Source organism: Apteryx mantelli, chromosome Z (genome assembly GCF_036417845.1).
Source record: "Apteryx mantelli isolate bAptMan1 chromosome Z, bAptMan1.hap1, whole genome shotgun sequence".
NCBI classification, from domain to species: Eukaryota; Metazoa; Chordata; class Aves; order Apterygiformes; family Apterygidae; genus Apteryx; species Apteryx mantelli.
Genome location: NC_090020.1, coordinates 44,402,427 through 44,419,042, shown reverse-complemented (window position 1 = coordinate 44,419,042; position 16,616 = coordinate 44,402,427). Strand labels below are relative to the sequence as shown.

The 16,616-nt window shown below is 37.4% G+C and overlaps 1 protein-coding gene across 1 annotated transcript in view; it reads right to left on the bottom strand.

Moving 5' to 3' along the window:
* Positions 1–16,616, bottom strand: part of MCC (MCC regulator of WNT signaling pathway) — a 193,135-nt gene that overhangs the window by 160,218 nt on the left and 16,301 nt on the right. The window contains exon 2 of the mRNA XM_067316540.1: positions 15,310–15,521. Coding sequence (XP_067172641.1) covers positions 15,310–15,521 — 212 coding nt within the window. The remainder of the gene's footprint in view (positions 1–15,309; positions 15,522–16,616) is intronic.

Below are 16,616 nucleotides of genomic sequence, written 5' to 3'. Positions count from 1 at the left end.
AGTAACACTTTGAAAATCACCCTGTGATTTTAATTTTTTTCTCCTCTATTAATCATATTAATCACAGATGAATACCAGTATGCAGATAAATATAATTCATCCAAATGACAATATAGAAAATAGATTAAGAACGAGGACTAAGATAAACATATGTATATCAATTTCTTATACTGAAAAGCACTAGCACTACTTTCTGGGTCTAAGCTTCAGGCCCCCAGTCCTTCCTCAGTACCAGGATCACAAACTGCAGCTTTCCCTTCCAACTCAGGGGGTAAGGAGAAATGCCACAGTCTCTACATGCATTTTTTTACTTCCATCCTCCAGCTCTATTTTCCAGCCTTTTCTTTCTCTTTCCTGTATTTTTCCCATTCTCCAGGTTGCTTTCTAGTAATTTTTTTTTTTTTAATTTCCCTTCTTTTTTCATGTCCACCTATATTGCCTCCATCTTTCAGGATTTTCTTCCTGGAGAGCATCTGCCCAGTCTCACCTTTACATTCAGTTCTGTCTGTACGTTCAGTTGCTTCCCCGTAATCGTCCTTATTCATGTGCTTTGTTCCCGACATATGTTCACATTTACTTTCCCTCAAATACCGGCAACAGGCTGCACTGCTCTCTTGTGGCAGATTGCTGCTGTCTCAGCCAAAAGAAACACACAGCACAGGGCAAACAGCAAAACCTGCCTCCAGGTGGTAGGGAGCCAGGATGATGCAGAGTCCTGTAGACCACAGATGGCCATACAGAACAGTATAATTTTGGAACAAAGTAGTTTTGCACACTGCTTTGCTGTGCATTACAATGGGATAAGTAGTGCTTTGTTCCTAGAAACAGAGATATTTAATAGTGACTTACCTCATTTCTCATAAATGAGGAAGAACAACTTTGGTTCAAAACCTGCTGCAGCTGACACGGTACATTTAAAAACGCTTTATCTTTTCCAGGTTACACCTTCCCAAATAGAAGAATGACAAACTTCTTGCATTCTGGGTCAGTATCTCTAACAACTCCTATATTCTCTATCAACTCCTTAAAATCTCTGATCTCATCTCTGCCCAATTCTAGCACACACAACACAGGTTCTCCAAAACACAGATGAGCCCTAGAATTGCTTAAGAATAAAGTTGTAAGGTTTTCTTTATCTAAAGGAAGGTCATATTAATTATGATTCTAAACCACTGCATTTTCCATATTATACCCCTATACTGGCAAATAGTTCCTACCTGACTAAAAACAGGCACTCAGAAATTAGAATAGCTTTGATTCACCTTCATCACTCGCCACTGCTGTCAACTCCTGGCAGACTAGCTACTGGACAGACAGGGCACATGACACTGCATGGACACCCAAGCATAAGGGTGCAGGACACCTGAGGATCTGAACTAGCTCCACACAGTACTGCACCCAGATGTTACACAGGATTTTATTCTGTTCCCTTCCAATCCAAACACTAACATGGTAGAAAGAGAGTCATTGACTGCAAAACAAAAGCAGAATTTGTATTATTTCAGATGTACACAAGAACACAGCAGGTACATGCAGATACTATCAGAGCAGTACTTATTTTAAATTTAAGAAGAGGTGTAACTGACTTGCAAATTAATGAAACAGATAAACCAAACAGGGACGAAAAATTATTTTACTTTAATCCCAGCTAACTCCCATTACAATTGCTGCATGCTCATACCAGATGGTACAGGCACGCACATTTCTGAGTTGGAAAGCATCCACCATTATCTTTAACTAACCCACAGATACTGCTACTGCCAGTTTCCATTTAGTTTAAAGTCCTTAGAAACTCCTGAATCAATACTTCTAGAGTGATAAAGAGCAGTTTTTACCCGTTCATGGATTTCTATTTTGGATACTTTTGCAGGAATCCCCACATGCATTGATACTTCTGGGAGTCTATGGACTTGCCACTGTTCTTGCTGATCAGTGGGTCTGCTCTAGTTCTAATCATCTATTTTAACAGATACAGGATACTGTGTGTTTGTGTAAGCACAGCACTCTCCCTTGATTGTTTGTTTTCCTCCCCTGAACTGTAACCATACAAAAAAGCTACAAGACAGCCTTAAAGGATACATATACAGATAAACCGGTAGCAAGGCTCATCTTAATTACAAGAGGCCTTTGTTTTTCCCATTGTGAAATGAGAATCTGGTACCTGATTTGTGGGCACTTCTTCATTGCAGAGAGTTAGCTAAGACTAAATGTAATCACTCTTGTAAAATAATTATCATTATATCAAAACTTTTAAATCATGACTCAATACCATCTGAACATCTTCTGAATATTTTAGGATTTAGATCTTGCTCCTCTGTGAAATTTAAGGTTATCTAGCATTTCTCCAATTCCATTTGTTAACTCAGTAAGAACCGTATTGTATCACAGAATTAAATTCCCAGATAGGTCTGACCAATTGTCTCTAGGCAGTTTCACTGTTTTCAAATACACTAAGTGATCTCATACAGTACTGGGGTACTAAGAACTTTGTTGAAGCCCAAGTGCATTTTTCCACTGGCTTGTGCCACAGGCAGGCTTCAAGGAAAACAAAGAAAAATCTTGAGAATGCCAATTTAGTATTGTCAGAAGGAGAAGGGAGAGCCCTGCGATCCAGACAGAAAGAGGTGCCTATTAGGCTCGATCCCTATCCATTTCTGTTTGGCTGCTGACTGTTCATTTACTCTCTCCCTTCCTCAGTTCCTCATCTAGGATAACAACGCTCCCTTGCTCTCAACCTTGTGTCTGCCTTCTTTATTTAGCCTCTACAGCCTTTGGGGGTGGAATCTCTTAATATACACTTGTACATTTCTTAGCCCAAGAGGGCCTAGTCTCAGTGGATGCCTCAGCCTGTATTACCATAACACAAACAAGAATGACAAACTGGATGAACCTGACTGTCACTGAGGTGGATAGAAAAAGTATATGCCAAACATATTCGGTCAAGACTGGGCTGAGCTTCCAGCCAACCTCACTGCATTCTGACCAACTGGTGCTTTCTGTACCTCTAAAGCACTCGAGCTGCATACTGCCTGTAGGTATATGCATTTGCACTGACAGATTCTTCCCAAGAAAATTTCAGAATTATCCAGTAACAATCATTAGCGTGGCCAGTTTGCTCACTGTTGCTCTAATAATCTGATGGCCACTCTATTCCATTTCCTTACTGTTTTTTTCTTAACCTGTGTTAAAAGAATCATTGAAAAGTATCAGATATTTACTGAGGAGTCTATCTTTTGGTTGTCTCTGGACAATCATTCAGCAAGGCTTACTCTATCAGCTGGCATAACAGCATTCTTTTCGGACAAGATACAACTTCGCTGCCCTTCTCACCTTTACTTTTGAAATTCCCACAGAATTTGGAAAAAAATTAGCACTGTAGAAATTTTACAAGGCCTCTCCCTCACAATCTCTCTCAGTATTTACAATACTCTATTTCCTAACAGCTACTGGAGCAGTTTTGACACAATCACCATGCATGAGTTTTCCATCAGTCTTGTTTTGACAGCTGCAGAGTGAAACTACACCACAAAAGCAGCTATGTGTTAAATATGTATATATCACATTCTTCAGTATATAGTGTGTGCCATTCTCTGGCAAGCAATTTCACTCCGCATACAACATGAATGACTGGCTGATCACAATTCAAGCATGTATGAAATAAGGCATTTTTGGTTTGTTCTGTTTAGTTAGCTTTATGATGGAAATGTCACTAACTGAAGTCTATTAAGCACTTAATTCATGTTTGCTTATTTCAACATCATCTCTGCAATTGGAATAGTACCCTGCACAGTCTCACATGCAAATAAATTACCCCCTCAAATATTACAAATATACTACACACAGCTAGAGGACAACACATTCTTGTTCTCCCTTTGGCACAAAGTACACAGGTGTAGTGCCAGGGTCTGCATTTCCACAGACAAAGTACTAGCACTCAGAAGGTTAACATGAAGGCTAAACTTGGAAGTGGAAATTCAATACAATACTTGGATAATGTTTCCAGACAGTTCTTTATTCAATAGCACTAATGCACTACGATTTAAAAGGGAGAGGTTGAGAAGCATGGTTTCTTCTTCTTGATGCAAACAGTTATCATTAATGCTACTAAAGGTTATGCACCTAGGTTGAGAGAAAAAAGTCCGGCTCATTTGAAACAAATGCAAGTAACCTTATACTGAAGAACGAAGCACTCACTCTGAAAAACACAAGTAAACTTCTCTTCTTTCCTTCAATCACACCATCTTGATTAGTCTAAAACAGATAACATGTCTAGAATAATGGAATTTCCAAATAGCACTTCAGTCAGCTACTCTCACCCCTTCGCCTCTCTCCAAATACTTAATCCGCTTAAAATGTCACGTCCTTGACCTGACCAGTCTCCCTGGGAGTTTACATTTGATCCCTCTTTCCATCCTCCAGTATTTTATGCCACCAAGCCACTCACCAAGCTGTCAACCAACCACTCTCATTTTCTGTCATTTCATCCACAGCCATCACATTCATTGTGATTCCATCTCACCTCACGGAGCCATAAACATAGGATCAGAACGAGAAAAGGACCAAGGAGTCAATGTGTGCCTGTTATTCATGAGACTCATCTGAGAGGACAACTGGGAGAGATGGTAGCAATTTCTAAGTTCCTTTTGTCTTGCAGCCACCTAATTATCATCACTGCTCATTTGCTCCTTGCTTACAAACACAAGTGAGGCCAGTCTGTAAGCTACAGTTCAGGTCATCATATTTCTGCTTAGCTTCCCTTCAACATCCAGCGTCCCTCTGTTCAGTCATGCACTCCTCCACTTATTCACCACAAGGTAAATTCACCCAATTTATTCCCAGTCTCTAGAACCTTGGTACCCATATTCCCGTTTAACTCACCTAGAAATAGCCCTGTGGTTTTGCATACTTATTGTACTAAAAATAAGACCATTCCTAGCAATATGCCCTAGCTTAAAGATACAGTTTCTGATGAAGTGGGAAATTAGGTATCCCTTCATCAGCTGCAAACTGAGTTTCTTTCAAAATTTCTCACTTGCTTAAATAAGATTTGCCAGGACTCCTCCTCTAAGTCTCTCCTGTTTTTCCCAGTCCCTGATAGTGAGATCTCCTCATTTGCATCCTCTCCTCATTCCTAAACTCTTATTTTTGTACTTCTCCTTCAAAGCTTTTCTGTCTTCTCCCTCATTTCCAGTTCCAGTCTCAATTCCACAGTCATGCTCTGGCTCTCTCTGCAAACATTCAGCAATCCAACTCCTCTGCTGCCCATTTCTCTTTTACCCCAAGACTTTTCAAGCCATCTATGTGCAGTCAGTCTAATTCTTTTCTCTAATCAAAACAAGATTTCTCTCCATTCTGACTTCCATTACCACTAGCATATCAATCTAACACTTCCCTGAGCTGGATCAGTGACCACATAAATGCCAGTGGTGTCACAAAGAAGGGGGAAGAGAACCTGGCCCCCTGGTTTACATCAGAGCTATACCTGCACTCTTCCCTCCTCCATCTATCCAAACATCACGTTTCAGCATCTGTGCTCAATATCTCTGCAGAATATTTAAAAGATGAATCGATGGATACTTTCTGACTACATATATATGTGTGTGTGTGTGTGTATAAAATATATTTTAATGTTATATTTTAATATAGTTATTTTTTATATTTTGTTTTTTTTACGTGTATATAAAATACATTACAAAATACAGATTCACTTAGACTGAAGTGTTTTGTATGAACTATTTTAAATCAGATGAATTTTGCCAAATCCAAGGCAAGTGTCTGACAGAACCCTACTTGAAACTTTGGCAAGTTGCTGACAGATATGACCTAAAATCAGCATCCTCCAAGATTTTTTGCTGGCATAACCATTTAAATAAGAGAGTGTCAACTTCTCTGAGTACTTACGAGGTTTGGGGAGCTTTCAGTTTGGCAGAAATTCAAATAAAAATTACTTCAACCATTATACAAGCTAAAATGATCTATAATAAAACCTCTGTTGAATTGAAAACCCTAGTTTTCAACCACATCTATTTTACTATCAACAACTTTAAGCTTATTACAATTGAATTCCTACTGCTCTCATCTGAATTTCTTACTTGCTATCTTCTTTGATACATAGTTTAGTGGCTGCTTATGAAGATCTGCAAGTTAGTCTTTGGATCACTTCTCAGCTCCCTACATATTCAGTATCTAGTAAATATTTATGTTTCTTTGTTTTTCTAAGGTCTCTCCTTTTTCGCTCCCCAGATGGCTAAACTTAAAATCCAAGCTCTGTATTCTAACCCCCGCATCTGATCTATGAAACGCAATTTCCTGCCCATCCAACTGCACTCTTTTACCTTTTGAATTTTTCCAGTGACTCTCTCCCTATGCATTTTCCTACATTCAAGCTTCTCATCACAGTCTTCAAGACTACCTTACTTCTGCCTCACTTATTTCTACTTTGCCCTTCATATCTGACAGTTTCATTTTATGTTGGGAGGGACAGGGAACAATCCTGCTTCGTCATTTACAAAGCCTCTTTCTTGTATGGTTTGTTTGTTCTACAACCTGAGATCTGTTTACAGTTTTCTCATCCCACTCACGTTCATGCAAATACCACTCTTCAGCAGGATTACAAAGCTAAAATCTTCTTTCAGGCCTCAACAGCCACTTACTTCATTCAGTTTAAAAATGACTTACTAAATATTGCTAGTATTTAGTTGCTCAAATAAGGGTCTATCAATGAACTAAAACAAAGGAAATAACTCCATCCAACAGCCTCCTTCTAAAAAAAAATGTGTTTGTTCTATCATTACGGCACAAGACCTTTCATCAGTATAAGGAAACACCTGACATCCTTGTGGGCCCTACAGAACAAAGATTTTTTCTCTTTTTCTGCAATGCATGCCAGATAATCAATATTCACATAAAAATTAGATTCAGCCAATAACAGGCACTTACTATCTCTTTAAAAATGCATAGGGCAGAGAAATTCAATGTCTTTTTCTCCAATCACTTTCCTAAAATTATAGCTTCAAGTAGGTAAAGTAATAGGAAATTCAGTGTAGGAAATTAGAGCTGGCTATTTAGCTTAAGGGCACAGACCTTGCTTGGGTACATCAGTGGGGTTCTTATTTCATTATGAACTCTTCACAGAACAGAAATTGCCCTTCCTGAAAATCAAATAGTTTATTTTGATTGCTTCCTACCATGATGAAAAACAGAGTTTACCAATACACTGCAACATAGCTATTATCATAATCTGTCTCCCAGCTGAGAAGGGACAATACACTTTTGTAGTCCTAAATGAAGCAATCATGCTGAAACATTTCTTCACAAAATGGAGAAAGAGAGAAAGCTAGAGAGCGCATGTGCAGAACTGCTCATCTCCCATTCTCTCTGCACTGGCACCAAAATAGTTCCCCAAAACAGCTGTGCTGCCAACCATACACTCATTAAAAAATACCAAACATGAAGAGGAGCTGGGAGTTTGGATGGTGGCAGTATTCTGCATTGGCTCAGGTCAATGTCCCAGACCTGACAGTGGCAGAGAGATGATTCCAGAGAGCAGGAGTCTCTTGACTAATTTAATCATGGCACTGATAGGCTTTTATGGAAACCTGCCTTGTCTCACTTGGTTGGCAGGATAACGGTTGGCTACTCCATTATAACAGAACTAGCACTGACTTGGAAAACACCCAGTGTCCATTTTGTACTGTCCACTGTGAAAAGATTTTCACTTTATTCTCACAATTCTTATGTATCATGTAAACAAAACATAAAGGTTTAGTATGTGTGTAGAAGGGGAGGGGGAGAAAGTCTTTTCATCTTTTTAATAGATGAGGATTCACAGAAGCTCAGCATTGCCAAATGCAGCTATGTCAGGTTAAGAGAGAAATTCCCATGACTAAAGCTACGCAGAAATCTTTTTGGCACACGGGAATCCAGGAGGTCAACACTGCTACAACAGATTGATCCTGGGCCTCGGATTCAGTCTGCCATTGCCAAGTGAGGCACACTATTAATACTATATTCTACATAGTTGTGTGCAGTGGCGCTGGCCCAGCATACCAGGTGAATTGCTCTTCATTTCAGACAACTGGAAAAAAACGTGGAAAAATAAAAAGATCTGAACATCTGCATCGGAGTTGGAGCTCTCCTCTTAGCTAAAAGAAACAAAATGAGATGCATAAGGCCAGTTTCTAAGCAGTAGACAAACTTGGGGGCAGAGAATAAAGTCCTTGCAATTAAGTTAAATTAGAAGTTAAGAAATTTGCTCCCTAGACGTTCAGCATGTCTACTTACACACACTGCTTCACAGCCTCTTTCCTATAGCACCCAATCGCCCCATGCCAGTTCTCAATACCCAATTACAGCTGCAGAGATGGTTCCAAACCCATCATTCTGTGTACTGCACCATTGTTATGTGCTTGTAAGGGATACTGCTTGACTGTAACACAAAAGATCCAGTTAAAAGCCTCAGTCAAGAGCACCTGTTAAAAGGCTGTCTGAACAAATGTGTCCCATGCTGACACCTGTCACTTGGTGCTCTGATCATCTGCAGATGGATAGTAATAGGATTCTCAAAAAATTTCACAAAAACCAGCATAGAGTTGTTAGAGAGAGGCTAAACAGTAATAATTTACCACAGAGAAAGAAACGGTGTCAATATGCTACTGAAGGGAGTTTTCTTGAACGTTTATTGTTTTCCTCTTTTTCATCTGTTGTTATGTTATGATGTAGTAAGTTCAAAGAACAGAAAAACTACAGTTTATATAGCATTGATGAGTCCTGGCAGATCTAATCTATAATTTCCACTTTTAATTTATATAAGAGAAATGAATAAAATGAGCACTATTAAAGGGATATTAAGCCAAGATCACATAAACACAATGTATAATCTTATTACACCTTATGCCTGCTTCACACAAATAAACTCCATTACAATGCTGCCTTGAAATCAAAGACTGAAACAGTTTCCCAGATCCCCAAACATACAAATGCCTGTCAACCGAAACCATCTTTATGCCTGCTTTCTGACAAGCCAAGCCTGCTGAATCTATATTTCCATAACCAATTTTCACTTTAATGGAATCCTCACATTCTATTTTAAGCCTGGTAGAATGGAAATGATGCCTAGCTTGGAAGCAAAGGCACAAAAGATAAGTTATCTTGAGCACAAATATTTTATAAAGAGTAGGCTCCATTGTCCAGACGACTAGACTAATATTCAACTTCAGGCTTTCTTACCTAGGAGGGCAACTGGGAGGTAAGATATAAAGTAACAAAATAACTGATGTAATGTGATATGGTTTGAAGTGCCAGAGAAAGGGCTGGAAGAAGAAAGAGACTAAATTCAGCATTTTAAATATCAAAACAGAATGTCATGTGTGAATAAACCCCAAGCAGAGAGCATCTCTACATTATTCTCTTTCTAAAGTACTAAGTACATTTTAACACATTAAGGCATTGCAAGAAATTATTATGTCTTACATCCAAGTACTACGACAGCAGTACTAAAGTTATATGCACCTCTGAGCACACAAATGGTTATTCATGACTCAGCATAAAACAGGCCATTAATGCTGTTTCAGGCAGTTATCCAAAATCAGCTGCACTACAGTCTGAAATAAACATAATAGTGATAATCCTAAGTGTGCTATTTATATAAATAACTTTTGGTTATAAAATAGACCACTGCAATTTAAGTTTGGCTGATTATGGGGCTGGTCTTCTAGGTGGGAAAGAAAAAGCCATCTGTCTCTGAAAAATGTAATAGTGGTTTCTAGCATATTATCGTTCCCTATAATATATGTCAACTAAAAAGAATAGCTTTCTCAAATCAACAGTTCTGTCTGTCATAACTTGCAGATCAATGGTGTTAAAGAGGAAAAATCAACAATGTGCTGAGTCTGCCTAACAAAAAGTATCACAGTAACAATATCTGTTTTCAGAAAACATGATACTTCCTAAGAGAGAGGCACAAAGTTCTCATCTATTAGTGATGATGCTGAGAAGCTAATGCCAAAGCATATACATATTGCTTTGCTATGAAATTGCTACTTTCCATTTGCTTTTGTTTTTTATAAACTTTTGAGTTGTGTACACAACTGAGATGATATCTGTATTTCACACAGAGAATCTTCACAGTCAGAACTAAATTTGGTTTAGTCACCTTAATTTCACCGTACAGAAAACAAACCTTGTCACACATAGATACAGGATCAAAACAGTCCATTCCTAAGCTCATTAGAAGTCTTTAATACTTCCAAATGAGGTAAACCTACATGCAAATCAGACAACAATAGCTAAGGAAGCCTGTTTTCCCGAATAGTTAAAAGAAGATGCATTAGAAATCTTGTTGCATTAGCTTTCTATTTTTTTCTCTATGGAGACAGTCCACAATCTTCTTCCCTTAAGTTGAGAAGTGAGCACAGATTTGGCAACTGGAGCAATCTGGGCCAATGTCTCCCACCTAGACACATCCATCTTGCATTGAGAGCCCTGCACAAAGTAAGCAGGAATATGCCTCCTTATTTGTTGGCCGGGACAATGAGCTGCTGCAGGAAGTGATGCTGGAAACTCTGTAAATATGCCCTTTTCTCTGAGTTAGTAATAACAGGCAAATCTGTGGCACTCACACCACAGCTTTAAAGATGAAACAGCAACACAGGCTTCTAAAAGTAAGTGGTCATGAAGAAATCCTACCCCACGTTCTTGTCAAAAAGACAGCTGTACTCCTCCCCTTCCCAAGACAATTATATCCTCATCAAACCTATTCCTAAATGTTTTCAGTCAGAAAGAGTTGTAGAAAGTGGATGAGGAAATTAGTCCAACAGTTTCTAATACAGCTAGAGTGTCTTTGGAAAGAAATATCAGAGATTAAAGGATCCTGCACCAAACCAGTTCAGAGATGGGACAGTTTAAAAAACATGCATATTGAGATACTTGGGGCCATATTTTAAAATATAAGATCTATGTGCCAAGACTTTCTGAACAAAACAGTTATTTACAGCTGACAGAAGAGAGGCATGAAATCATGTCATCATGCCAAATCAAACCATACCAATTGGATTTACATGTGTAAATGTAGCTACTTGTGACAACAAGCATAAATCTATCATCTTACCAATGCTGAATTATGACAACAGAAACTAATAGTAAGAAGACAGACGTGTATGAACACTTACATAAAAACAAACCAAAAGCACACACATTCTACTCAAAAACAAAAAGTAAAAAAGAACTCAAGTTAATCAGTCTATTTTAACCATGTGCAAGGAGAATGGGAAAGAGAATTAAACACATCCAAATCTCGTTGCTTCAGCTTATTAAACTTCACTGGAATTCTAATGTGAAAGATATGTATCTACATGCTGCCCTGTGTGAAGTTTTCAGAGAACAGCAATACTTCATCTCCTAGAAATGAGTGCTATTCCTCCTGCTAGCACTACAGGGAACAAATCAAGATTGCATGGCCTCCTGGGAAGTAAACAGATGCGGCAGCACAAATCGGTTATTTCACTACATTTACATGACTATCCAAATTAGTAATTCATGTCCAACTTTGAAGCTTCAAGTACAAATAAAAAATTCCAAACATGCAAATTCCTGACAGAACTCCTTTGAAATATTGGAATTCTTTCCTATCCATGAAAAATAGTTAGATTATTTATAACCAGACAAAATAAAAACCAAGCTGATAAACGATTACATTTGGAGCACATACAAAGGTTCCTATCAGAGATATTTACAATAGTATTTAACCAACTGGCATTAACAAGTACATCATCACTAAGTAGTGATATGTCAAGTTAAAGGTTAATATGTTAGTCATAAATACTGATATACAAGTGAAGAGCTATAAAGAGAAATGTTTTCTTACTATTTAAACATAACAACAGTTAATCTGAAAAATGTTAGAAGAGTTACATACCCTGTAGAGACTACAGATAATTTATTCAGGTAAAACAAAAGCTGAATCTGAACACATGTAAATAAATCAAAACATAGCTAAATGAAATTAATAGATAAAAACATAAGCAATGATGAGTATGAATCATTACATTTCAATTTCATTTTTGCATCACTCCCTTTAGGCAATCAGAATAATCTTTCTCAAAGTAAAGCATCTTTTTCACTTCACATGAAACCAAATTCCAAGCCAGAATAATAAGACTAATTATGTGATCCTTTGAGTATTCAGCACTCCATACTTCCAAAAATAGTTTGAAGTTTCTTGTTGAGATATTTGCACGTGCTGGGATAAATCAACATTGGACCAGGGACAAAAGCAACTGAAGGAATAGGCATAATGCTTCACAACAGGTATATTTTTATAAAGCTCTGCAGAGTTGTATGTTCACAGGATTTAAAAAATGCAGTTTTTTCCCCTTTATAGAAACTGAGCCAAGTGGTAGTAGATTGATGTTCCTTTAGCTTTTGCACATGGAAAACTTATATCAACGTTGAGAGGGGCATGGAGACACCCTGTATTGACTGATGAGTATTATCTATGCTGTACAAGCATATAATCAATCACCACAGGGATGTCTTTAGCCTGACTGAATAGTTTTAAATCAAAAGAAGGCCGTTAGAAAAACGAACCAGGAAATTAAATAACCAGAAATGACACTTCACTAGGGAAAAACACTTCAAGGCGCCCAGAGGAAAAAAAAAAATTACATGGCTGCTAACCAGAAAGCACTTAGCTGATTTATATTCAGCAAAACAGTAATTACTTTGTTAAAAATGTGGGTTTAAAGTCTAAAAGTGTATAAAGAAATGTAAAAACCATTGCTCTCAAGAGTGCATCCATATGGCCTGTGTAGATGTATTTGGGAAAAGATGTTCAGCTGTCAAGAACTGTTTCCTCAGAGCAGGATGACACAGAGAGGCTCTGCTCTGCTTTTTCATAAGCACTCTGAAGAAGAAAAACCTCTCTGGTTAACTGTAGGAGCATTTGAAGTTCTAGAAAGAAATGTCCGCACTGTCTATTTTAAAATCTTTATCCTTCTATTACACAGTTTTCCAAAAGAAATACACTCAACTCCCAAAAGGAAGAAATGGAGGTACTAAATCTCCATCAGTTTTTTTGAAGTAACCCTAGTTACAGTACAAAGGGGTCTGCCCAGCTCCTTATCTGCAAACAGGAAAGTCCCCTGGATTCAACCCATAAAAATAGGAAAGCTGAGATCTGTTATTTCTGAAGATGAATGCAGGAGAGCATTTAGGCTTGTCATTGTGGCAAATGTAATTAGGTAAAACAATTTCAGAAAGAGACAGAGAAGGAAGTACCATAACAAATCGCAGCCCTAAGAAGGCTACATCTGTCTCTTTAAAGAGTCTAAATTTGGACTGCACTGAGCATGTCCCCCAGTATTAAGAACAGCGTAAATGAAATAAACTGAAATACACTGAAAAACAAAATAAACCATAATTTCCTTTCTCTCTCCATTTTAATACAGCCAAAGCAAAAATTTACATATGACTCATGACACCATGCTTAGCAGGAGTCAAATGGAGACATTATTGTAGTCATCTACATATAAATGAGAGACTGCTTATTGTATTATGGTTTGAAAGACCATAGGAAGAATATTTAAAAGCAGAAGCATGACAGATGCTTGTTAAAACAAAGATCACATGCTTTTCACGGCAGTAAATATAGAAGGAATTCAGAGATGAAAATAAAGAGAAAGCCATAATACCTAAGGACCTTTATTTCTTATGAGCCTTCAGCATTTTTAAGATTTCTACTTTCAGATCAATGCAGCAGCATTCATGCTTTGCATTCTAGAATAACACTGCACACCTGTGTCTTCATATTTGCAAATGCAGGTTACCAAAGCCAATCGCTTCTGAATCATCAGCAGTCAGGAGAATATAGAAAGACAAAATATCAGTACATACCCACCTTGAAACCTAAATGAACTACCAGATCCAATATGGACATAGCAACTCACAGTTTATAAACCACAAACAAAAGTGTGCAAGCCACTTTTTTTCCTCGGCTATGTTGGTCTTAAGCAGCTCCATTTAAGCTTCTGTAAAAGTGAATTTTGCATCCTTTAAAATACTCAAATGGGAAACAGCTCATGTTTTTCCGAAATTGTAATTTTTAAGCAAATCAAATCAAAGCTATGGAATGTGTAAAACTGAATAGGAAATTGTATATTGCAGCACTGCCTTCCCTAGAACTAGATTTGTACCTTTTAAATGAATGACCACCACAACAGTTTTCAGTGTAGGGAAGTTTTAAGTATTGATTTTACCAGCATAGTTTGATTTGCGTTTGGCAGTGTCTCTATAGATATCAGAGAACACAGGCCTAGAAGAGAGCTTGAAAAGACATTCAAAAACCTGTGCCTCACAATTTTCAAACCAGTTACATATTCACCTATTAGTAGTTTCATTTAGGCCATGTTTCTCTAGCTTGATTATGACAATGTTATTCAAGGCAGAGTCAAATGTGTTGCCAGAGATACATGACATCTACTGTTCCTTATCTATCTCTGAAGTCTATTATTCTGTTAAAACACATATTAGATTGGCTGGATGGACATGATTTGCTCTTTTACAGATCTAGATGTTGGTTCTTACTCATTTAAAATTGTTCACATTTCCAGAAAAATACTGGAACCAATAAATGAAGCTAACTGGCCTGTAATCGCCGTTCCTCCCATCTTATCCTCTTTATAATATATATACTTTGTCTACTCATTTTCTGCTCTTTCTAGTTTAATATGTTTCTGTCTAACTTAGAAGATCAAAGAGCTTATGATTTACCTCAGTTGATCTCTTACTATTCTTCCTAGGGAAAAAGAGAACGTAATTCCTTTAAGGAATCGTCGACTTTTCTGATCTCCTTTCTTCTTTAGATATGTATTAATACCTACAAATTTTTACTCTGCGCATGGAAACTTTAGGTTCTAGATCTGATCATGTCCACAAATGTAAACCTTAAAAGGCTTTTAAAAACACTTTTAGAAGATTTTTTGTTGTTATTGTTGATATTTAAATAAAGCAGCTTAGCAAAGTTAATTTCTCTCTGTGGCCAGCAATCACTTCTGTTAGACATTAACTCTTGAACAGGACACTGGACTAGATGACCTCTTGAGGTTCCCTTCAAACTAGAATTATCCTATCTCAGAGCTGACACACACCTACCAACTGCTGAAATCATAAATGGCATTCTGGTAAATGAAAGACAAAAGCAGCCTGATATTGTTTCCACAAAGGCTCAAAGGTTGAATTAAGAAGCTTGATCTGGAGAAAAAAAAAGAAAAAAAATTTCTAGAGAACTTAAAAGCAGAGGCAAAATGCACTTACAGTGTTGGCAAGTTCTAAATAACTTCCTCCAACAGAGTTGCTAAGATTTGAGGCCTGAGATAGAAGTCTCTGCAGAGCAGTCTGTTGAATCACATTGCTTCCGCCACATTCCAACAGCTTTTGTAGGGTGAAGTGACTCTGGAGGTCAGGACTCTGAAGGTCTCTTGCTCCTGAATCATACTCCCAGCTTTCTCTGGCTCCTGACAGGGCACCTAAAATGCATAAATGGAAAAACAACGTAGTATGGGCTGCGTGTAAAGAATACAGAAACGAGATTGTTTGCCTTTCCACAAAGAAAACAAAAGCAAATAGCTTCCCTACCGCTATTCCACATCTTACACATGCTAGCAAATCCAGAAGGAAAAAAAAACAAAAAAAAAACACTAAGAACATTTGCAACACATAGGACATTTACCAAATTACAATACCCAGGAGGGAAAATAATAGCATTTGCATACATTATTTAGTAAGAGTAAAAATGGAATAATTTACAACAGCTACAAACCACAGAAAGAAAAAGTGACAATTATTATTTCAGAATAAAGGGCAGCATTAGTCTAAGTACAAAACAGGAAAAATATAATTCACCTATTTTTGTTCACTGAAGTAGTATCAACACAATAAATTAATCTTCTGCATGTGCAATTTATCACCTTTTTATGTTAGCGCTGCCCTTCTTATTGATTATCTCAGGACTGCTTGCTATAGTTCAAGTTTCTAGAAAGTATCAATCACCAGCTGTTTCATTACAAATAAGCACAAGATATTCCCATATATCATAGATATCATATATCTAGTAACAAACAACGAATGCTTCACAGAAAGTTTTTGTATCATGAAGATTAGGGTTACTGTTTCTCTATGTAGAGTACTCTCAACTCCCTATAGCCAAAGACAGGCTTAAACCCTAAAACAAGAAATTTAAATTTTATTGGTATTATTTTTTTGGTATTAATTTAAGTTTTATTGGTAACTACTTCATCCTTAGGTGTTTCTGCTTTCCATACAACTGACTCCTTTTAAAATGCTGCTATGTTATATATTCAACAATCTCCTAAAGCATTCCATGATAGTCACTAAATTATTTAATAACTCTGGCAGCATTGTAATATTTCATATGTAGACTAACGAAGATTATAAACAATTGACTTGTCCAAGAACACATTCTAAGTTAATAGAAAAGTCAACACAGAATCAAGATCTACAGGTAGAGCAAAACCGTAAATCTATCACGCCACCAGCAAACCATAATTGGCAGTAATGCTACCATGATTGCTCAAAAGTTTTCCCTTCTTATGAGCTATTTT